The sequence below is a fragment of the Protopterus annectens genome, chromosome 5.part0, assembly GCF_019279795.1.
Source record: "Protopterus annectens isolate FY-2018-M chromosome 5.part0, PAN1.0, whole genome shotgun sequence".
In the NCBI taxonomy this organism is placed as follows: domain Eukaryota; kingdom Metazoa; phylum Chordata; order Ceratodontiformes; family Protopteridae; genus Protopterus; species Protopterus annectens.
The window spans coordinates 1,131,086,933-1,131,112,538 of record NC_056735.1 but is presented as its reverse complement, the minus strand read 5'-3'; the positions used below and the strand labels follow the sequence as shown (position 1 = coordinate 1,131,112,538).

Genomic DNA, 25,606 nt, shown 5'->3' with positions numbered 1-25,606 from the left:
GAGAACATAAACAAAAAAAAAATAACTTATTTCCTGGGGAGATAAGAGTTCTCGTCACTGGATTACAGGCAGTAGTAATAAACATTTGAAATGCCTCTGTAATTTCTAATGGAGAACAAGAAGACTCATTACTTGGAGGGTGCCTAATCTGTTAAATCTGTCTACTTCTTGTTTACTGTGTCTTACTGCCAAAGCTTTGTTACTCTCAACCAGCTTGGTAGAGCTCTTTATTCTGAGAGCAGTGGCAGCCTGTTGAACTCTATAGGAAAGATACAAGTTTATCTGCCCTCTGTTTGTCTTATATGCTTCTTTACTTCTTAAGTCTCCCCCACCTAGCTACTTTTGAACTGTGTGTAGGTCTTGCTGCAGTTTAATCAATTTAGACTTAAAAATGGCCTTTATCCCATCTGTATTTAATTTTATGGTATTTGCCATTCTTTGATCTCATCCCAATTCCTTATACGATTTACTGTGTTAGCACTGCCTGCAAATACCCTGTTCTTTTCTGCAAAGGGCTAAATTAAGCTTTTGATACCTGATGAAGTTATCATCATCAAATCGAAGCAGTGTTTTAATAGGAATGTGGTCCAAAATTTGAAGAGGAAAAGTTGTGACTGGGCCAAGCAAGTATCTGTGTTCACCTGATCACTTATACTCTATCAATCCTACAAAACATCTTAAATTGTGAGGAATAGTAAGCATACATGACGGATGACCCTGGCATAATTTAATTAGTGTTATGATCCTCTCTTCTATGGGCCAGTGGTAATGATGAATACCCTTATCATTTCCACATGTTCATCTACAGATAAGAGTGTCTCTCTTGTAAATATAGAATCTGTGTCTTGAAAATATGTATAAGGACAAATATTTTCTTCCATTTCCCTCTTTTCCTAAGACATTCACATTCCACGAGTATCGCTTCATAGTTAACATAAACATCAAACCGTCTTCACGGTCCTTATGTGTCCCTAAATACATGCACAAGACAGTGATCATATAAGGCAAGTTCAATAAAAAATACTTTGGCATATAGGACTCTTAGCTACCTGTATACACTGTAGCACTTTTACCGTGTTAACATTAGTAATAAAAACAAGACAACACATAGCAATTGTAACAGTCTAATCAATGCAAACTTTTTTTTGCACAACTATATACAAAACTTGTGCCCCAAATGCAAAAGCAATCAGTGTTAAAGGCAGTATGTGTACTTTGCCACATGAAAAGAGGAAGCACGTTAATATGTTCCCTTTCAGCTACTGTGGTATGCAGTTGCCAAGGAAAGTGAACGGCCTCACCAAGAAAACATTCATTGAAAGAACATCAGCTTCTTAGTCTGAGCCATACATAAACATTTGCAAATTTACCACACTGAAGGTAGGTCCTCCTAAACCTCTGAATAATGCCCAGTGTGTTTATAAAATAAGGTAAATCTTAGTCTTCATCAGCAAGAGGAAAGTCTCCAGAATTAAAGATTACTCCTTATTTGTATGTGCCAGCAGAATGGAAAAGTGGGTTGTCTAGTGGATCACTCTTGGGTGTTTTACTAGTAAAGGGGTTCTTCTTAAATTGTAGAAGCTTATCCTTGCAGTTTCACCACCGCATCTTCCTGGGATACAAAGGAATTTTCACCTCCTGGCAAAAGCACCTTTAATATAGCTATGTACAGCAGCTTGTATATTCCAGTTATTACTTCTCCAAAGTTTCATTGCAGATTGAAACTCGTTCAATTTCTTGCAAGTAACTAATGAATAATCCTGCACCACAGAGACCTTAACTTCATTAATTGTGAGAAACTTCACTGGTTTCCAGATTTGTCAGAGGACCAACTCTTTAGTGGCAAAGCTTAGGAAGCATGTGACTATTGGTTTTGGATACCTGGCTCTGAGTTGTAGAAGAGGTGTCCTGTGAATTCATTTTAGTGGAATGTCTTTTGTTTGTAACTTGGACCATTCTGCCAACCAGGCTGTAACAAATTACGCATATTGTGCTCCCTGTGCCCCTTCCTTATTAGTCCAAGTTTTATTTCCAAGACTACATTTATTATTTAATCTTCCAGTAGCTTGGACCTGGCTTCCAGTTCCAGCAGCCCCCCTTGGTGATCCTGGCTATCACAGGTGTGTGCTGGACTCCGGTCGGTATACAGGAAGAGAACTATTCCTTTTGCATTTCTGTCTCTCATCTAACTTTGCAATCAGAGTATTATTTATTTTTTTGCCATTCAGAGTGCAATGTGTCGAACTTCTGATTTAATGTTTCCATTTCTCAAGCTGAGGCAGCTGGCTGAATTGACAAAGCCCATTTCAGAGTAAGGGATTCCATGTCGCCACAAGCCAGTACAGAGAAAGCTGTTTTCTTCTTCTTCTTCTACACTGTTCAGTGGCACATACAGCTTCTTTACTTAAAACAGCAGACAGGAAATATTTTATCATTTTTTTTGCTCTGGAGATCTTTGTCTTAACTCAGTAATAACTTAATATGTAGTTCAAGGGTTATGCTGTTCCCACCTCACTGGCAGAACTGGAAGTCTAATATCTGGTAGTTTTCCATGCTTTCTTACACTTGTTCCAGTAAAGAAGTTTGAGAAGTTTTCGTATGCGCCATGTAAATATGCATCCTTTCAGTCAAATTACTGAATATATACACCTTTTCCTAAGGCATTTACAGCAATTCTGACTCTGTCAAAAGTGCCAAGAGGTATAATCTTCTTAGTCTGGTTTTCTTTTCAAAAATGCTTTTTTTCTGACTGGACTTTTTTAATTGCATTGTTTTAGCACACCACTGTTAACTGATCATCAGGTCCCTGTCATCTAACTAGCCCATTTGTTCCTCAAGAGGTGATAGCTGTTGCCAGCCAATTTATTCCAACATGAGACGATCAAGGAGCTGTCATCCTGGCAGCCATTATGTCATTTTTATTTATGTAGCCTAATCCCACATCCTGGTGGTGATGTGGTCTTCAGTATCACCAAGGAGGGATCGCTTATGCCCCTGATGTGAAGGCATGACAGCTCCCTGACCATACTTCTCAACCTCTTATAGCAAGAAATCTGGACAAAGCCATCAGTAATGGGGGACAAAAGCTCAGAAATAGGGACACTTTTTAAATATTGCTCTTATAAACTTAGAAAATTGACAGAATAATGGGTTTTGCATTAGCATGAATTTTCTGAATGATATGAAGTCTGAAACTCAAATATCCATCATTATTTTTTGACTTAAACAATCAATAATTTGCTAGAAAAGCACAGTTTTATGCATAATGGACTAAAATATGGGGTAAAAATCTGTACAGTTGAGAGGTATGCCTCTGACATGCTACCATACCAGCTTGGGTAGGCCCAGATACTGCTTCCCCCAACCTTTTCTTCATGATTTATGTTTTTTTTTTTTTAATTAAAACTGGAAAAAAATAAGTAAAGCAAGAGTTACATACTATAAAACATACCAGTTACTCTTGTGGTGAAATACTGCCTTACTGAAATTCAGATAACCAGTATGTTGTCCAGCTTTACTTTTCAGGTTACATGTAAACAGAACACTTTTATGACAGTAAGGACTGTTTAAATATGTTAGCTTCATAAGAACCTGTTAATAAGTGACTTGTTAACATGTTAATTCCTATATAAACAATTTTGATATTCAGTTTAAAGGTAAATTTACAGTCTTACTTGCGGCAGATGACTCCTGCTGAAGCTGGAAAAGTTGTGTCTCAACCTTAGACAACTGTTGCTGCAGTGTCTCTACAGTTTTCCTGTGATCTTCCTGCAGCTGCCTTACTTGGTCACGGAAATTATTACGAAGAGCTTCATTCTGGGCTGTGAGCTGGCTTACTGTCTGAGCATGCTCAGACTTCAGCACCATGTTTTCTGATTGTATTGTGCAGAGCCTAAAACAAAGATTTAAGAGACATTAAACAAGTTACAATATCAATATTAAACGCATTTTACCATGTAGTATTCTTAGTCCAGTCTCATTTCTAGCCTTAGAATGCAAATAAACAACAACAACAAAACAACACAGTATGAGCACAATTAATGCAGCACACATGAAAGACATCTATAAATTCTTGTATGGCATACTTACCATACAGCACAGCTGTGTAAAATATAACTTTAATGACACATATTTAAAGTACAGGATCTCTGGTACCTAACATGATTCTTAAATGGATTACAGCCTTGAGGTGTAATGCTACCTGCCATTTCCTGACAAGTAAGCCACAACAACCGCTTAACATGAATATGCCCTTTGCCTCGGTGTAACCATATTCACAAAAAACAATTATGCCTAGAAACACCAGTTTTTAAATATGATATACAGTGATTGCAGGGCCAGCCTTAGTTAATATGGAATCTTAACAAAAGTCAATGCTGTAAATTAGAAAAACTGAACACATAGTAACCATTCAACCACTTGCCAAAATATCCTTACAAAAGCATTATGTAAAAAAATCTTCACTTTGCTAAAACAGACTGAGCGCTTTTGTTCCATGAACTGGAACGTCTTCAGAATCAGACTTTTACAAGCTCCAATATATACCAGACAACTGTCCTCATATCTCTACTTATCACTGCCTCTCTGACACAATTTTCATACCACAGGTATATAGGATTATAATCTGCACCAGGGTGAATGGTTTGACTACAATGAAGATTTTTTACACAGTGTCTTTGGAAGGATATTTTAGCCAGTGGTGGAGTGGGTACTGTGTATTTAGTGTTCCTACTTTTACTGTGTTATTTTTTGTTACGAGTGCAGCAGTCATCGTTTATACGCCCTTTTCTGGTTTTCATGGTAATATGGAATCCTAGACAAAGTGCTCCATGCCTATCCCCAGCAGTATAATTGCGTATGAAATACTTTAAATAAGCCAAGAGTCTTATGTGATTTTAGATGTTCTGAGGTAGATTTTAGAGTTTTTTTCTGCAACCTTTGATAGAATTTTCATTTATTTATTTATGTATTTACATATATTTGTTTATTGGGGTAGTGCACTGACCAATACTTACCAATTTAATACTCAGCCAGGGTGAAATACAAAACATTTCACACATACAAAATACAGAAATGCAAGCAATAACAAAGTATTTCAGGCTAATTACATTAAAAAACTGTATATATACATTCTAGTGAAAAAATACATTGGAATGTACAATCAAGAAGAGTGTAATGTACAGTGCATACATTAGTTTCTAAAGTGGGTCAATCTTCAGTGAATGTGACAGAGAACAGACTCAAAGGAGAGAGGTTAGGTGATATGTCCTATGTTGAAAGCAGGAGCATTTGGCTTGGATGAAGAAGTGCCTTTTGAGTTCCATTCTGAATTTGGAGAAAGTGTTGATTTCATTAATGTCAATTGGCAAAGCGTATGTGACAGAGAAGAAATAGACAGAAGCCGCAGTGGTGCAGTGGTAGAGTTGTCACCTCACAGCAAGAGGTTCTCCCGTTCAATTCTCGGCTGGAGCGCCTTCTGTGTGAAGTCCGCATGTCCTCCCTGTGGTCGAGTGGCATTCGAAAAACATGCGTGAATGGGCATGCCTTCGTTGAAGGCTGGGAGTTGGGCTGGCACTTCGGCAATGTAAAAATCGACAGCCAATCATTAGCGGACCGGAGTTCTGCTGTGGCGACCCCTAACCAGGAAAAGCCGAAAGAAAAACAACTAACAAGAGGAACTACCTTATTTTTTTATTTCTTTCAAGGAAGAAATAAGCTGTGTACAAGGAATAATGTCCAAAACTGACAGACAATTAGGAATCAATTAATTGGGAAATAGTAACCAATGAACTGAGAAAACAAATGCTTGGGATAACTGCCTGGATTCCAACCTCCTACCCCACCAAAAAAAGATAGTCACCATCTGTGTATCCTTATGGTATTAAATGGGGATGAAAGTGAAAGAAAAGTCACAGTCATACCTCTCAACTGTACCGATCTGACCAGTTCTTACTGGTTTTGAGGTACAAATAATGGGGTGCCATGATTCCCGAGTGGCACCCCTTAATTTCCAAATTTCCCAGCTTTTTTATTTTAAAATTTTTTTTTCGCTTTTTTTGAGCTGACATCATCACGTGCGCAATGACGTCAGCTCCATGAACAGCCTGTCAGCCTGTTGGAATTGAGCTCAAGGGCTCAACATAACATCTGTGCGAGTATTTCTGGCTCCAGCCAAGCTGCGAGTTTTCTTCATGGAAGGTTCTTCCAGCCCAGCCTGGAACAAGCAAGCAGGAATGTATTTTACTATTATGCTGCTGTTCGGACTTCAGGAATGAGGAAAGTACAGTTTTGTACCTACCATAAATGTAGATGTTCGAGTGTAGACACTGCTGCAGTCATTACACTTGAGTTATCCTGCCGTCAGGCGGTTCCCCAGTCGGCCTGAGTTCCAAAGTCTTGGTCCGGCGTCGGTTGCTGTTGCCTCCTCGCTGACTTCAGTGCGACAGGGGTATATAAGATGCAGCTGACGCCATTTTCTTCAGTTTTTCCTGCCCCAGATGTCAGGTGCCCCCAAAAGGTAGGCAATTCAAATTGCTAATAAAACATACATAAGAAAAGCAAACAACAACTGTCAGTTACCAGCAAATACTCCCCATAGGTAGTAAAGGGTAGAAGACATAGGTATGTACCAGCAAGTAAGAGGGGAAGGAGGGAGGGTAACCTGGACTGCAGCAGTGTATACACTCGAACATCTACATTTATGGTAGGTACAAAACTGTACTATGTTCGTGTTACACTGCTGCAGTCATTACACTTGGGTAGAATCCCAAAGCTGAGGTAGGGTGGCTGGTTCTATAAGGCATTAGGTGTGGCTATAAGGCCCTGCAGCACAGCAGTGGCAAAGCCAGCTCTGGATTTAGAGTATAAAGGCAGATGGTAATGCTTGGTGAAGGTATGCACAGAACTCCATGTTGCTGCTTCCAAAATGTCCTTCGTAGGCACTCCTCTGAGGTAGGCAGTTGAAGTGGCTGTTGCCCTGGTGGAGTGAGATCTAATGCTGCTAGGTATAGGCTTCCCATGGTGTGTGTAGCAGAAACGTATGCAATGCCCTATCCATTTTGAAATAGTCCGTTTTGAAATGGCTTTTCCCTGTGCTCCTGCAGCATATGCTACCAGTAACTGCTCAGATTTTCTGAAAGCTTTGGTTTTGCCCAAGTAGAAGCCTAACTGCCTGTGGATGTCCAAAGAATGCAGTAGTCTCTCCCCTTTATTCTGTGGTTTTGGATAAAAAGTTGGTAAGTGAATAGTTTGGTTTAGAGCCACACTTGAAACCACCTTTGGCATAAACATAGGGTTAGTTCTTAAGGACACCCTGTCCTGATGGAAAATGAGGAAAGGTTCTACTACCATTAGTGCCTGTAATTCTGAAACTCTTCGAGCTGATGTTATTGCCAGGAGCAGAGCAGTTTTCCAAGAAATATATTTTAATTCTGCTGTGTTAGCTGGCTCAAAGGGAGGTAAAGTTAATTTTTCCAAAACAAAGTTGAGGTCCCAAGTTGGAGTAGGTGCTCTACTGGGCTGTCTTATGTTTTTTAGCCCCTCTGAGGTACTGTTTTAGCAACGGATTAGAGAAAATTGGAGGATCCGTGTTGTAATGAGCAGAGATGGCAGAGGCGTGGATCTTGATGGATGAAAAAGAGAGGTCTTTGTACAGCATCTCAGTTAAATATTGTAGAATCTGAGGAATGTTTGGGACAAGATGGTCAAGGCTGTGAGCCTGGTTCCAGGCACAGAATCTCTTCCATTTATCCGAATAGGCTTTCCTGTTACTAGGCCTTCTGGCCTCCAGAATGACATCCATAACAGCTTTGGAGAGAGGCATTGCTTGCTTGACTAAGGAATTTTCCATGCAGCTAGGTTTAAGGTCTTTAGCTGACTGTGAAGTATCTGATTGTTGTGCTGAGTCAGCAGATGTGGGATTTGAGGCAATATCCAGGGTGGTTCTTGTGCTAAATTCTTTAAAATTGGGTACCAGTGCTGGCATGGCCAGTCTGGAGCAATCAGGATCATCTTTGGTGCTTCTTGCCTGGCTTTTATGAGAACCTTTGGAAGGAGAGGTGGTGGAGGGAAAGCGTATACTTGTAGTTTTTTCCAGCTGAATGAGAGGGCATCCACTTTCCATGCTTGTGGGTGGTAACTCCTTGTGCAGAATTTCTGTAGCTGGCAGTTCATTGGGGATGCAAACAGATCTATGTCCGGGCTCCACCATTTTTGTGTTATCATTCTGAATATTTGTGGATTCAATTCCCATTCGTGGGGATCCATGATGTTTCTGCTTAAGTCGTCTGCCAGTGTGTTTTTCTCTCCTGGCATGAATTGTGCTTGCAGATGAACTTGATAGTTTTGAGCTGTGTTCCACAAGGTCATGGCTTGTCTGCAGAGGGGGTAGGAGTGAGTGCCCCCTTGCTTGTTTATGTACCACATAATTGTGGTGTTGTCTGTTTTTAGTAATAGTTGTTCTGGATGCAGCAGGTCCTTGAAAGCTATAAGGGCATTCTGTACAGCTAACATCTCTTTTTGATTGATGTGAAGATGCCTTTGTTCTGCGGGCCACTTGCCCTGAATACATTTTCCTGCCATGTGTGCTCCCCAGGCGTAATCCGATGCATCTGTTGTCAGTGTTTGCCTGGCTGTGGATTGAGTAAAAGGCTGTCCCTTGTTGAGGTGACAAGCTTGAGCCCACCATCGAAACTCCTGTTGAAGGCAAGGAATTAGTGGTATAACTGTTTCCAAATTTTGACAGTGTTGAAACCATACACTCTTTAGGTACCATTGTAGTTTCCTCATATGCAGTCTGGCATATGGAATTAGTAGTATGCAAGATGCCATGTAACCCAAGGCCTGCAGAATTTTTCTTGCATGGAGTTGGGTTTTTGTTGCCATCAATTGAAAGTATTGAGTCAGTTGTCCTTGCTTGTCTGGCATGAGATAAGCCATCTGGGCCGTTGTGTTCAAGCTGGCACCCAGGAATATTATCTCTTGTGAGGGCACTAGTTTTGATTTCTTTTTGTTTACTGTGTACCCCAGGCAACTTAATAACTGTTTTACGTACGCCAGATGCTCTAGAAGAATGTCCTTGCTCTCTGCTTGAATCAGGCAGTCGTCCAGGTACGGATAAATTTGAATTCCTTTCTGTCTGCAAAATGCAATTACTGGTGCCAGGGACTTTGTAAAGACCCTGGGCGCAGTAGATAAGCCAAAGGGCAGTGCAGAGAATTGATAGTGCATTGGGCCTGCGATGAATCTGAGGTATCATCTGCAGTTTTGTCTGATGGGGACATGCAGGTATGCCTCCTTGAGGTTCAAGGTCACGAGCCAAGCTTTCTTGCCCAGCAAGGGAAGAAGCTGCTGTAGTGTCAACATTTTGAAATTCGGAATGTCCAGGTAAGTGTTTAGAGAAGAAAGATCCAAAATGGGCCTCCAGGCGTTGTCCTGTCTGGGAACCAGAAAGAGTCTTGAATAAAATCCTTGTCCTTGCTCTTGTGGTGGTACCTCTTGAATAGCTCTCATTTCCATGAGTGCTGTAATTAGTTTTTGAGCCTCTGCCCATTGATTTGGTGGCAGATTTGGCATTCCTTTTAACCTTGGCAGAGTGTGAAAGTGGAACCTGTAACCTTGAGATACAATGTTTAGAACCCATTTGTCTTTGGTGATCCAATGCCAATTGTGATAGAAAAGTGCTAGTTTTCCTCCCAAGGGGGCTGCTAAGAGGGAGTTGTTTGACAGCTGTAATGGGAAGTCATTGAGGCTGCTTTTTATATGGATGAGGCCTGTCTTCCCCTTCTTTTTGGCCTGGTGCACCCCATTGTCGAGGCCTGTAAGGACCTTGTGGTTGACCTCTACTTCTCGGACGTCTGTATCTGCCCCTTTGAGGTCTGTCTGTAGCCGGAAAGGACCAATTCTTTGTTGACCAATTTCTGCTAAATCTTGGTGGCTAAACCTGTAAGAAATACTTTACCGTTTGCATAGATTTTGCCTTATCCTCCATTTTCTTTAATACCTCCTCTGCCTTAACTCCAAATAACACATCCTGCTGTAAAGGTGCATCCAATAATTTTGCTTTAACATGATCTGGTAACGTATGTTCTTTTAACCAAGCATGCCTTCTAATGACAGAGCCTGTTACTGCTGCTCTACAGGAGGCCTCTAAAGAATCAAACCCACATTGCAAAGTTTGCTTTCCCACTTGTTCAGCTGCATGCAATAAATCCTGCATTTCTTTAAAATTAGGAGGATCTGAATCTGGAAGCATTTTTTGTTTTAACTGAGACATCAAAAATTTCTGATATTTTTAGCATGTGAAACTGGCAATTTAAGGCTCTCATTGCTAAGGTTGCAGACGTATATACTTTCTTTCCCCATCTGTCTAATGCTCTGGAATCTCTGTCAGGGGGAACTGGGTTTTTTGCTGATGAGGCTTTAATCTCTTTGGGTCCCTGAGAAATAGTTTCAGGGTCAGCAACACGGCTTTTGTACAGAAATTTGTGAGAGTCAGGGACTCTGTAATATCTATCGGGTTTAACTGGGGCTGGAGGTAAGGAGTCAGGGTTTAAGCTGGATTCTGTGTAGACATCATCCACAATATCTAATACTGGCGGGATAGCAAGGGGTCTGTGTTGAGGCAATAAAATGAAGTCTCTGAGCCTTTTCTTGGATTCTGAGTAATCCTGGCCTTCCCAATGGAAATGCTCTCTCATGGTATTGTAAGGTCTCCCCAAAGGAGTAGTCCTCAGGCGGAGAGGCTGATGGAATTGATTCCTCAGCATCAGAATCCTCATAAGGGGGTAAGGAATATCTTAGATCTGAGGATGAATCTGAAGAAATGGACACCTGGTCGGAAGATTCATAGTCTGCATCCTGTCTGGGCCTTTTATCAAGAGGGGGATGGGACCCCCTGATCAGGGTGATTAGGCCTTCGGCCATTTTGAGCATTTGTTTCTTAGGCATGGAAGCCTGTCCTGGAGAATGCTGTATCTGTTTCTTTGTTTTTAAGGGAGCCGACTTAGCAGAGGGTTTAATGGTTAACTGGGTAGGTCTGAAGACACCCTCTGAGGCTGTGGATTGCTCAGCTACTTCGGTTCCCTCAGAAGGGTTACTTTCAGTAGGCTGAAAACAGAGCATTCGAAGGCCCAGCCAGCTCCACATGGGAGTTGGATGCAGTCTGTGGTTCTGTGGAAGCGGTCGTCAGGGGCTGCGTAGGTGCCTCGCTGAAAACCGGAGAACCGGTGACCGGCCTAGAAGAGACCTCGTCGTCAGTTTTGGGCCTCGGATGCCTGTCCTTGTCTTTGCGCTTTTTATGTAATCCTGTCGTCGGGAGTTCCGATGGCATGGTGTAATTGAATTTTCTGCCAAAATAATGTCGAGCAAAATCAAACCGACGTTTAATAGTGCGCTTGTTAAACCTAGCACAAAACTGACAACCAGTGATGTCGTGGTCTGGGCCTAGGCATGGAATGCAATAGGAGTGGAAATCCTTATTAGGTATTTGCTTCCCACAAGAAATACAGTTATTAACTTTTACCGACATCAGTTCGAGGCAAGAAAAAGTTTCCCCAACGGGGTACTTAGCTTTGTAGAAGACTTCGGTTCTGGATTCGGAATGAAAATCTCAGGAGTCGGTCGACCGGCACTTGCGAACTGCTTTTGCTTTGGGCACCGTGTGGCAAGAAAGACTGAAGAAAATGGCGTCGGCTGCATCTTATATACCCCTGTCGCACTGACGTCAGGGAGGAGGCGACAGCAACCGATGCCGGACCAAGACTTTGGAACTCAGGCCGACTGGGGAACCGCCTGATGGCAGGATAACCCAAGTGTAATGACTGCAGCAGTGTAACACAATTAACATTCTATTTTATTATTATGCTGCTATTTGGAACGGAATGGAGGTATTTTTATTTTATGCAGTGCTGAGAGAAGGACAGAACAAGGCAACAAGCTATTCAGAGGTATTCATTTAGCAAAAACCTCTTATTTCCCTTATTTATTTAGTATTTTTCAAGCTGCAAGTTTGTTAATCATGGTTCTTATGCTTCGGAAATGGAGGTAGTTTATTATGCTTCTGAAACAGAGCCTCCATTTCTGAAGCATAATAAACTACCTCCGTTTCTGAAGCATTACAGAGTGGCTGCATTATTTTGAAGATCCAACTGCTAAGGGACAGCTGTGACAAATTAATGCAGACAAGCTTAAGATCTGACAACTTTTCAGAAGTGCTCTCTTTTGCTGACAGGTACAGTCTTCCCAAACTGAAAATGGAATGTTTTCTTTTATTTCTCATAACTTAAACCAGTTGTTTGCAGAGACTCGGCACTACTGCAGCTGGACTTCGAATCTGTTGTGGAAATTTTGGGGAGGAATGAAATCACATCTAATGTCAGCGAAGGGCGCATTTTAGATTTTGCAGCTAAGTGACTCACATTTGATTTGGAGAACAGGTTTCTTGGATGAACTTATTAAAGAAGTTAGGCTGAGACTTCTCTGTCCTCCAGAATGTTACGATGGAAACTGTTTAGCACTTGATATTTTGAGGTCTGTGTGTGCTAAATCTGTTCCCGTTTATCTGCTGGGCTGCATTTTTTGTGTGTGTGCTAAGTCCATTCCCATTTATCTGCTGGGATGCATTTGCATTTGAAACAAGTGTGGCCGTTTATCTGCTGGGCTGCATTTGAAGTAAGTGTCCGTTTATCTGCTGGACTGCATTTGCATTTTGAAGTGTGTCACGAAGTAAGAGTGTGAATTTATTTAGCTGTTAGGATGGTTCCATTACTCTTATGCTGATTATACTTGCTATGTTTGAATTACTGCAGCTGAAGCACTAATTTCGAATTACTGATCGGTGTCTGTTAGGACCGTTCCATTATTCTTATGTGCTGATATATATATTTATTTCTGTGTGTTCCGTTATTCTTATGTGCTGATAGAGACTTTTCTGTGTGTGCGCGCGCTTATCACTTTTTAATGTAGCATAGGTAATTTATTCTTCAAGGGCAGCAGGCACTATACTTATAGATGAAACAATGAAATGGAAAGTTGTTTGCTAGCAGCAATCTCTTCATTAGTTACAGATCCCTTTAATGTGGAACTATTTAGATGACTTTTACTTCTGCAGAGATTGTGCATGTTTACTGATACTGGTAGATTGTAGAAGTCTGAGTAGACTTTTATGATGGAAATGTTCTGAATTGAGTAGTTTTGTTATTATTGGTTCATGTATTTTGTTTCATTGCTTACTGGAAAAAATGTTCAAACAATAAATGTAATATGCGCTCAAACAAGTGTTCTGTATTATGCAAGGAATATAATTTAATAAAGTCAGGAAGGTGCATCAAAGAACACATGTATTTTTCATGTGCAAGGGACCTATGATTTGAAAACAATCCAAAAGTAATGTTTATCCATCAATGACCAGATGCATTTTTCTTTGGATGTGAGTTTCAATGCTGTTTCAATGAATGTGAGTTTCAAGGGCAGAGGAGTTTTAATGCTATGTCCATTTTCACTGTGAGATTGTATTGCTTTGTTTAGCAGATGTTTATTAGTGTTTGTGCTATAAAATATAAGATAAAATCCAAATAATCATTGTAGAAGTAAAGCAGTATGCACATTAGTGTTTATGGTAAATGGGGCAAAATAGCCAGGTAATGGGACATTGGAATGGCAGCCAGGCTGCAAGGGGACTCCGGGGCCATATTTTGGTTAACTGTTCTGTAGTTTGCAGTTGAAAGTTGCTATCCCACAATTCCACTGGAGTGGGCAGGGTTACATAATTATGTATGTAGATTTATGTTAATTAGCACACCGATTTGTACCTATTTTCACGGGCCTTTGTCAAGATTTTTGATGTTTCCAGGTTGAGAGGTATGGTCACAGTCATATATTGAAAATTGCTGCTGTCATATATCTACATATCATGCCTCCTAACTCTTAACCCCAAAAGGCATACCTTCTGTGTAACCTTCTGATGTCAAACTGGCGTGAAAGTAAAAGAACTAAAATACAGTAACATATTTCGACTTGTTGCTGTAAGAGGTACATGCACATCATGCCTCTTTAACCCTACCCCCAAAAGAGGGCAAACTGTACATACAGCCAATTTTCACTGTGGGGAAAGTGAAAAGAAAAATCACAGGTAATGTAATGTAATGTAATGTATTCCAACTTGTTAATCCTAGAAAGTACATTGTCCCTAGACAAGTTACAATGCCCTTCTGTGCACACATCAGAAGTTTGTGTGTGAAGAAAATTAAAGACATAATGACTACAGTGGCATTAGCCCCCCACACAGACTAAAGCAATCATCTGTGGCCAGCTTTCAGTAGAGCTGGATTAAGTGGCACCCCTACTAAGCTTTAGTCTGTAACAAAATTGACCTGAACAGACAGAACTGATGGCTCCCAGAGGTTCTGAGGGAATAGACAGTCTATGATGCAGTTTATGCTTTATTTTTGAAAGAAGATTATTTGCTTTTTTTTCTGCTAACAAAATTTATATACGTGCTCACCAATATTATTTTTGACACACTTGGCATTGCCCCTGACAAATTAAATTTAACACAAGATGCACCTACACTAACACCAACTCACACACACACACACACACACACACACACACACACACACACACACACACACACACACACACACTACACACACACACACACACTAAAAGGTTAACTACAGCCGTACTGGTAGGATTTCAGTTCACATAAGTCATGTCTTTGGGGCACAGGCGCAATGGCAGATTAAGTGTAACTTGACCCTGGGCAGTTTTTAAACCATGGGCCCCCTCTTTGAAGGGCACTTTGACTTGCATGCAAATGTTTCTGTTCTTTTAGCCTGAATTAAGACGACATGAACTGCTGTAATCATAATCCAGCAAAGTCCAAACCCATCACAGCAGCTTGACTCAGTACACATGTAATGTTTGGTTTTGAAAAAAAAAATTGTCACTGTAAAGTACTCCCAATTAGTTTTTTCACAAATGCATACTAGTCCTGCAAAACCAAGCTAATTATTGTTCAAGCTGATCACGACCGCTAGGATTAGCCATTCTCATCCACAGACAGAAGTTATAGCCCCATTGCTGAATGTATATACCTCATATCTGATTGTGGTAAAACTAAATAAACATTCATGGAAACAATAATGTATTTCAAGTTTGTTCCACAGGAAAAAATAACAGTAGCCAAAATATTCCAACCTATTTCACACAAATGCGCATCAGTCTTGTGAACCCAGATACTTGGTTAAGCAAATGACCAGAGGGCAAAATTACTTTAATCTGCAACAGCAGTTATAATCTATTTATTGCGTATATTTCTTCTCTGACTGATAAAATATAATGCCTCTCACTTCTTAATGCAAGAATCGGAGACAAAGGCCTAAAATCACGACCAGATTTTAAATATTGTTCTTATATACTTAGAAATTTGATAGAATACAGGTTTTGCACTGACATGCATTTATTTACTGAAGGATATGAAGTCTGATAACTCAAATGTTTGTCATTATCAAGTGACTGCTTCTTCAATGATTTACCATAAATAACCAATTTTTATCTGGAACACACCAAAAATATGAGGAAAAGTGAAGGACATTTGGTGAAATCAAAGACAATTTCAACTTAGTTTTAAACAAAACACATTCACTGAATAAATACTTCAATTTAATGAAAGCACATGCACATTAGTCCTGTAAAATCAGGTTTTAAACTGAGGAAACAAGAAGGTACATTACTTTTATCTATTGCTAGCTCCACACCTTAAGTGAGTACATTTCTTAATAAAAATCTCAGAAAACTACGTATTTTGAAGAGGCACAGAACAAAAGTATGAGGCAAAGTAAGGAAAATTTTGAAAAACAAGGGACAGATTCAACTTTGTTATATACAAACAGCAGCTAGGTAGTAAATATTCCAACTCATTTCATACAAATGCACAATAACCTTAAAGTCAGATCTTAAAATGAGCAAATGAAAAGAGGGCAAGTTGCTTTCTTTCACTGCCAGTACCCCCCCTTACTTACTGACAAGAATGCTCAGCAGGACACTGTTGCCCATTTTTGGCATCCTGTCAGCATTAAAAAAAAAAAAAAAAAAAAATATATATATATATATATATATATATATATATATATATATATATATATACACACACACACACACATATATATATTACAGATATGCTTCTGCTAGATTAAGCAGAGAAGTCATCTTAGATTTATTCTCTTCATGTTTCAAAATTTTCACTATGTTTGGGTCTTGTGAGGTCAGCAGATATGTGTGGAGTCCCATGATTGCAGATCTATACATGCAATCAATTTCAAGGAGGCCCATCCCTCCTTCGAATGGGGGAACGATATAATCTTGGTATGCACTGTTTTTTATAAATCATTTGGTGAGCGTGAAACATCCTTCTTGTTTTCCTATCTAATCTATCCAATACATTTTGGGGCGAGTCAATCACTCCAAAACTGTAAGTTAGGACAGGAAATGCAAATTGGTTTACAGCTTGAATTTTGTTCCTAGATGTCAACACTGGTTCTGATTCTATATGGCTATTATTATTTTCCTTAAGGCTCTGCATCTAAAATCCAACCCTCTCCTTATTTCTTGATTTCCCTCCTGCTTCATCATCATCCTTTTCCACTTTGAATTAAAGCTTTCTGCTTGTGCCACGTATATGAGCTTTAACTGTGCAGCTCTAAAATATCCCTTCAAATCTGGTATTCCTCAACAACTTTGTTATTCTGGAAGGATCAACTTCTCCCACTTGAATCTTGCCGTCTCCCAGATAAATTCCTTCAACACTTATTAATTACGGTCTACAGCTTGTACTCTGGTTGATAAAATGGAAGGGACTAAACATTTTCACTGCTCACATCTTGCTATCCATATCCATAAGCAAGAGCTTCAAGTTTCTTAGTTTTGTATTATCTTTTATTTAGTTTCTCCCCCGCATATCCTTAACTGCCATAACAGAATCCTTTTTAATCTACACTCCTAAACACTTCATTTTATCGAGTCCCCATAAATACAGGTCTTGCTGAACCAATTCATTTATGGGTACATACTTTACAGCTATAACCTTTGTTTTATCTTCATTAATTTTATATCCCCGAAAGACTTGAAAGTGTCTCAAAATGTTCCACATCACCAAGATGTTCTTTTCTGGTTTTACTGGGAACAAAATAATATTGTCTGCATACAATGCCAACTTTTCTTGATTACCATACCAACTCCATTCTGAGCTTTTCTTTGCCAATGGCTCTAAATATAAAGCAAACAACAAAGGGGAAGGAGGTCACACCCACCTGGTTCTTGTGTTCAGACATAACTGGTCAGAAAAGAAACCACCCACTTTAATGTTTGCCTCTGATCCCTCATATATCCTCATAATTAACAGTATTATTTTACCAGGGAATGCAAATGCTTTCATTGGCTTACTCAAAATCCCAGCTTACCCTGTTGAATGCTTTCTCTGCATTAAGACCCAGCAATAACAGTGGCATTTTCTTACATTCTGCTTTTTTCTGGATCATTGTTCTATTAACCATGTCACAGGTTTTCTTCCCCTCCGTAAAACTGTACTGATTCATTATCTATCAATTTTGGCAATATATTTGCTATTCTTTTAAGTATTATAGACATAGACACTTTATAATCATGGTTTAAAATTGAAATGGGCCTATATGAAGCTGGGTCTGATAGGTCTTAGCTATCTTAAGGTATTACAGCCACCACATTTTCTTCCAGGAGGTTGGTACTTTCCCCCATCCTTTTAAAATACTGTCAAACAAAACCTTCCAGATCTTTATCACTTTCTTCCCCCTTAGCTTCCGAACTCCCATACGAATGTCATCTATTCTTGTAGACTTTTTTGCAGATTACTTATAAGTAACTATTTTCTCTCATTTTCATGTTAACTGTTAATTGCCGAACCTTATCTACCTCTAACCATCGAATACTTAAGTCTTCCATAAATATTTCTATATGTGCTCTTTCTTGAGTTCTACATTTCTCTGCTTTATACAATTTATTTTATAAAATTTCCAAACTCTCTCTGATACCGCTACAGGAACTCTGGATATTTTTCTTGTTACAGGCTCCCTAAGTTTGGCAACAACCCTTTCTACTTTCTGTTGCCTAAGTTGCCATGATAAAAAATGTTGTGCTCTGGAGTTACTATAAAAAAACAGTTACTTAACAGTAATCTTTCTAAACTCAAGCACATTATCCAGATACACCCTTATTTTCTCTTTAGCACACATCAGATGCGCCTCTTCTGGTTCTCTGAGACTCCCCTTATTCAGCAATACCTTTATCAGCCCCCTCTAAATAATTCCTGTTACTTCTTAACTGTATCTCTTTCTTTTATTTCTACCCTATTTTTAAATTCCACTTTTATTTTGCCCAGCTCACTAGTAGTAACTTAAGATCTTCCCTAATAACTCTTGAACAATTTCCACTACATATTAAACTATTATCTAAGTTTATATAAGTTAGGATTCATATTAATAACTTTTATATTGTATATATATTTTTTACTTTTATAATCTTTTAACTTTTGCTTACATTTTTGATATTTTAAAAATTACTTGCCATCTGTATATATTTTTACTGTTAATTGTGGAGCTTTTCTCCCCAGGCCTCCACTGAAAATGGGTTCTAACCCAGTGGACTTTCCTGGATAGCAAATGTCAATAAATGTACATATTCCTTAAATTTCTCTCTTTTTAAAAGGTAGGCGGGGAAGCACCATTGTCTCGTTTTTACTTCATTATCCTGCATCTTTATTTTAGTTGTTATTGTTGCATGATTTGAAAAGTTACTGAATGCGTGTCAAGGCTTTCAATTAAATGCACATATACCTGTGAAATATAATTTCTGTTTAGTCTAGCCCAGCTACTGTACCTGAGGAATAATATTTAAATTCTCTCAGAGTTCCCACTACTGAATTAACGTTCTCCATACCAAATAGTTTTGCACAAGAAATCCACCCTCTTTTGATATAATTTCCCTTCTAGGTTACTCAGATACATCTTCACTATTACAAATCTAATTCGAGTCCCTACCTATTAGAAATATTCCCTGCTAAAAGCTAATTATTTCTCCTAAAATATTTTAAGCGCCATAAAAACAGTTTTAGGTTGAGTATAAATACATGCCAGCATAATCCTCCCCCTGTCACAAATGTACCATTATTTTTTTTCCTCTTCTATCACTATTAAAGTTCCTCTAACAAATAGTACAAGTACTCCAAGTTTCTTTTGTCCCTGATATTCTGCTTAATATTCATCCATAAATCCTTTATCAAATTTGGATGCTCACATCTTTCCAAATGTGTCTCCTGTAGCACTGTTATTTGCACTCTGTTTTTCTTAATATATTTCAGTACTCTTACCTTTTGCCTATATCTCTGAGACCATTCACATTCCCCGGATAGTGTAGCCATTATGATATGAAGTTATTATTCCACCAGTTATATACAACAGCTTTTTAAATGTCTACTTCCAGTTTTTGTGTTACATGCACCCACTAATGTTTGGCAGGTTGATATCTTATATGGTTGCTTCTTGTCAACTCCATTTCACCCTATGTCACATTTTACAAGTCTTTTAGTTTTAATGAAAATCCTCAGACAAAGCAAATACACCCCCAGAACCCTCTATAACATATTAACTTAAACACAAAATTATGTACATCTTCAAATAATGAAGTTTAATTGTCCCAAATAGATAGCTTTATCCAAGGTATTATCTAATGCAAAATTAAGGTTATCCATGCTAAAGCGCATGTTAAAGCCTGAGCTCCTACTTACATTAATTGCTATCTGTTCTTGTCTTATCCTTATTCCCATCCCAGATATGAAAACTAGTTTGTATGCTTTCAGAAAGCATTAGTGTAAAAGCCTTACAAAAAAGTACACTGGCTATCTTTAAATAACACTAAATTATACATTGTTCTAGTAAATGCACTAAAGTAGTGAGGTACCAAGAAAGTTGCTATCTCTTATGCACGTTCATTAGTTTCAAACTTTAGTTTTTACTAAGCTGTTAACCCTTGTACTTTTCTATTTTATGATTCTCTTGAGATTTATTGCCTAGACCTGTAGTCAGCTTATCTCCACAGAAACATAATAATAGAATGTACAGCCTCCCTCAGCTGCAGACTTGTCAATTTGCACTGAACATTTATTTGCTAAAGAAAAAAAAATTCATTACACTCTTATTTTTTTTAAAGTACACGCACTTGCACAAAAAAATTATTAAGACAAGGGCATTAATCCAGACATTCACCTCTGTAAAGTAACAGAAAACATGTCAGCTCTACACACATTATAACCAATGCACTTTTACATCCCATCCCCACCCCAGGATCAGAGCAAATTAACGTAAACATGCCTTTGTCCAACCTTTCTTCTGGTTTTACAGTGCAATGCCTACATTTCCTAAAACTAAAAAAAGGAAAAAACAAAACACTTGTTTACTTTAGTATCATTATAACATACAACAATCAATGAGCATACTTTAATATATAACATGAATTTATATTGTGAAATGTTTTCTACAAATATTAAGAACAAAAAATATTTTACTTAGTTTATTTTTCTTTTTTCTTCATTTTAGTATCCTTCCAAACATTAATGACATCAAGTGGGGTATATGCATCTCAGTCCCCCTACAAGTTTAATAACGTCAACAAAAGTTCAATCTTTCTAAGCCATGCTTTGTTGTAAACCTATACCTCACAAATGTGATTGATGCTTTATAGCCTCACATTTACTTACTAATATCAGTGTTGCTGATCTTCTTCCTGTTCATCTCCATCTCCCAAATCCAGACTCTGGTTCAAGTCCAAGGTACTCCCAAGTCTTCTAGTTAACTCTTGCACTTTATGTCTCTCAATCATTTTTCTTTGGAACACTGGAAAAGGTTTCACTGGCAAAGTCTCTCTATGAGTTTTATTGTCAGAAAAATGAGAAGCAGAATATCCTTCCGTTCAATGGCTCATTTTTTTGTTGGACAAACTTTTGTATTTCTTACTTAGCTTAGCTCTGCATCAAAAAATGACTGATCCTCCAGGAAAAAAATATTCTGAAGACAGCTGGATTCAGCAGCATGAATTTCATACCTGCCTCGACATTCTCTGATTGTTGAGATACATTTGCTTCTCTTCTGCCTGGTGTACAGTGAATAATTATTTTCCATAAATACCCTACTGCCTCTAATTTTTAATATTTTGACCTTCTGCCACAGTTCTGTCAGGATCATCTCTTTATGTTTGTATAATTGCATCCTTACTAATACATGTCTTGACTGTTTTCTCGTGGCCAGGTTTGGACAAAATCTGCCCTTGTAATTAAGAAATCCCACAGTCCAGTTGCTTATTTGTGCTTTCATAAAAGTAATACAGTCTGTGCCTTACAGTTTCATTAGCACTCAGAAAATCTTAAATTTTCTCTGATGCTCTGTCCTCTAACTGTACCATTTTTGAAACAGCTTTTCTTGAGCAGCCTCATACTTGGCCAACCTTTTCTTCATTTTGACCTCTGATTTTTGAAGTTTTATCAGTTCACTGGAATGGCTGTTTACAGCTTCTTCAATGTTTTCCATCTTTTTGTTAGTAGAGTTCACAAATTTCTTCACATTTCATTTATTTTAATTATCTCTGAACACATCTGATTTATTTTTCTCCTAAATTACTGGAAGCCATAGCTGACTTTCTTTTAGACTCTCTAAGTTTCTTCTTTGCTGGCATCCAAGCAGTGCACTTACTAGCCAGTAACTGACTTTTACTAAAACTGGAAGAATTACTAACCCTTATCTCTTAGTTATCATATTAGGAGTGTTGAACTTAAGCTTTTGATCAGTGTACAGCCATCTTGGAAGTGACATCACTCATGTCTTAGAGGTAACATCCCCAAGTGAAATTTGAAGCAACTGTAAATGAAGTTCTGATACACAGCTAGAGGAATGATTTTAAGGTCCTGTTTTTTCCTTTTATTTTTTATTTTTGAAACCCAAAGTTTCCACCACTGAATCTTTAACAAGGCAGAATGAAAAAGGGAAAAAAATGTTCTAGAGAAGTTAGTTTGGGTTCCACAGGTTTCAGACCTACCAGCACATTACCATCACAAGATGTCTTCAAGATGAAGGAAAAATGTAGCCCAGAGCTTTGAGAAATTTTCTGGCATGGCATCATGCCCTGTCCTCTAATTCTATTATTTTTGAAACATCTCTTCTTGAGCAGTCTCAGCCAGCCTTATCTTCATTTTGACAAATGATTTTTGCAGTTTTATCACCTCTTTTGAATATCTGTTTAAAGCTTCTTTCAATTTTACTAGCCTTTTGTTGTTTGAGCCGATATATTCCATCAGTGTTTTGTTTATTTTAACCAGGTCTGTGTGCAGTTGTTTTATGCTTTCCTCTAGGTTACTAGAAGTCATGTCTGGAGCTTACACTGCTTTGTTTGCTGAATAGCTAGAGAAGTTGCCTAGTCATTGTTTTTTCCTAAACTTTTGTAGTTGATGTTCCTTCAGGTTCTCTGTATTTCTTTTTTCCTGGCATCCAGGCAGTACACTTGCTAGCCAGTTACTGAAATTTACCAGAAACACAGAAGTCCACTGGCCTTCTCTGCTGAGTTTCAGATTTTACAATGAGAGAGCTAGAATTAAGCTGTTAGTCAATGTGCAGCCGTCTTGGAAGTCCCTGTTCTATACTTTATTAGTTGTGAGAAATACAGGTTTCCCACTAAAACAAGATAAGAAAGACTGCAAAGAAGCACATTTAAGTTAATCTAATGCTTTGATCACAGGCTGCTGGGGTGTAAAAGTGCACTTATATGTAGAAAGAATAAAATAATTTTCCTTGCTTTTAGAAAGGTGGATGTTTAGATTAATGTCCTTGGCTTAATCTATAAACAAGTTTTTTAGCAAAACTGTTTGAAATGTATTGCCTCTGCAAAAATATTAGCTTGTTGTTTTTTTCCATTAGCAAATGGTCTCACTGGGGTACATGAAGTTTGAAGCTAAGGGCAGTTGGCCAGGGGAATTTTAAACATTGTGCTCTGACAACAAATACCAAAAATTCCTTCCTGAATATGCAGAGTTGTTTTTTTTTCACATTACTACTTCTACATTGAGTTCAACTGTCTGCAAGTGCATGTAATTAATCTTGAGAGTTCTGAACATTCTTTACTGAGAGAAATGCAAAATATAAAGGCAGCATGGCAAGCAGTTCAGTAAAATATTCTGAGAACAGAGTAAAAGATAGTATCCTTTCCAGCAGCCTTAATACTTTGATGTGTTTAATAGAACAATGAACAATTTAGTTTTATTTAAAGACAGCCAGTGTATTTTTTGTTAAGAGCTAAAACTTAATGTTTTCTGAAAGCATGCAAGCTGTTTTATCACATGTAGAGGGGAATATAGATAAGAGAGGAACAGACAACAATCAGTGTAAAAGGGAACACAGTCTGTAACATCTACTTTAGCATGAGAACCCTTAATTTTAGATTAGGTAATGCCTGTGGAAGCAGCTGTCAATCTGGGGCAATCATTTCTATCATTTAACGTTAAACTGCATTTATTGAAAATGCACATAGTTTTGTGTTTTGGTCTTAGTTAATTGGGATGGGTTTGTTCTTAAAGGTATTTAGTTTTTTTTTTTTTTTTGAGGGGGTTGCATTAATGTACACGGATTCACATGCAAATGAGAAGAAACAACTGTATAAAAGACCAGCCTGCCAATCAGTGTGTGCATATAAGACAAAATATGAAAAGACACATTCAAAAGATTGTCATGTATAACAGGTGGGAACAATAGCTTGTTAATGTAATGACTACTCTAGCCATACTACCTTGGAATGTAAATGACCTTACAGGTACAGTAAAAGAAGAAATACTACTGCATTATATTAAGAAATGCACAGAGAAAATCGCAATGCTGCAAGAAACACACTTGGAAAGAAATTGGCATGTGAAGTTTACAAAGAAAGGATTTTAGGATTGATATTCATCAGAAAAATCAGGGACAAAGGAACAGGGGATTAAGAGTACTGACTGCTAAAGAGGCTCTAATAGTGATAGAAGAGGGGGGGAGACATCAATGGAAGATTTGTGGTAGTAAGGGGATACTGGTAAGAGAGCAGGATTAGAGTGACATGTATTTACATTCCTCCAAAAAACTGCTGTTATGGAGCTTAAGAAATTTTGGGGATAAATAATCAGCTTTCAGCATGGAATATTACTTACAGTAGGGGACTGGAACTTGATTTGCAATAATGATGATGCATCAGGGCGGCCTAGAAGAGAAAATAAAAGAGGGCACTTTTCAGAACAAATTTATGAAAACATTTGTTATGGAAGATGTGAATTCAGTAGTAGGAAGTCAGACAGAATTTACATATTATTCCTGAGGCACAATAACTGGACAAGCCTGGAATGAGCTATATAATGCTTAACTAAGAATGACAAGAATGTTTATAAGTGATTAGTAATGTTTACAACTACAGTTGTTTCAATGGTGTCTGTGATGTAAACTGTTTACAATTAAAGTGATTTAATTTTGTATGTTTTTCATTTATATAAATGTAAGATTGCCTTTGTCACATGTGGAAATTTAATAAAGATGTTGGAAAAAAACTGGACTAACCTGGATTGAATTTATATTTCACAGGAACATGCGCATTTAACTAAATTTCAAAATAGATCCAATAACTATTTCAGATCATGAACCAATAAAAACTAAAACAAAAATGCATGGTAAAGTAAGAATGAGACAGTGGCACTTTCCCACCTATCTGTTAAAAAGAGGGGGATTCAAGGAATTGGTATTAGATATTATTTCATAGTTAAGGTCCAGAAGAAGAAGCAGCAAAGTAGTACCATAAAACGTTTAATCCACAATTAACATTAAAAGCGGACAACTTTAAAAACTGTACAAAACTCACAATGTAAAAATTATTCCACACTGAATTTTATAAGTTTTATACGTTTTTTTAAAGTTGTCCATTTTTAATGTTAATGTTATCATTAAAAACGGACAACTTAAAACGTATAAAACTCGGTGTAAACATTTTTCACATTGTGAGTCTTATAAGTTCTATATGTTTTTCAAAGCTGCCCATTTCTAATGGTAATTGTGGATTAAACATTTTGTGGTACTTCATTGCTGCTTCTTCTTCAGGACCTTGTCATTCTTTTTTTTTGGAGGTTTGGTTTATCACAGATTTTTCTTCAATGTAAAATGAAAATGAACTGAAAAACAGGGTACAAGTAAAAAGGAAAGAGATATGGTAAATTTAGAGGGGCGGACAAAGGTTAAAATATTGCAGAATAAGGGGAATCTCATAGAAGAAGAAATAAAACAAAAGATTTTTCCCTCCAACGGGAGGACACTTAGCTGTACTCTGGAAGTGAGGTCAAACTGATGGACTGACACTTGGCATTTGCACTGACACACAAATGTCTGCATACTTTGGCAGGAAGGAAATGATACTCTAAGAAAATCTCTCTCTTATACCACAGATGTGCCAATATGCAGGTAGGAGGTCATCAGCTCAGCCTGGAAGACATGCTAGATATCATGCTTTCAGTGGCAGAAGTCCA

The 25,606-nt window shown here is 38.1% G+C and overlaps 1 protein-coding gene across 1 annotated transcript in view; it reads right to left on the bottom strand.

Annotated features, from left to right (window-relative positions):
* The window catches only part of GCC2 (GRIP and coiled-coil domain containing 2), a 1,443,709-nt gene that overhangs the window by 224,432 nt on the left and 1,193,671 nt on the right, over positions 1 to 25,606 (bottom strand). The window contains exon 19 of the mRNA XM_044070984.1: positions 3,675 to 3,892. Within this exon, the coding sequence (XP_043926919.1) occupies positions 3,675 to 3,892 (218 nt within the window). The remainder of the gene's footprint in view (positions 1 to 3,674; positions 3,893 to 25,606) is intronic.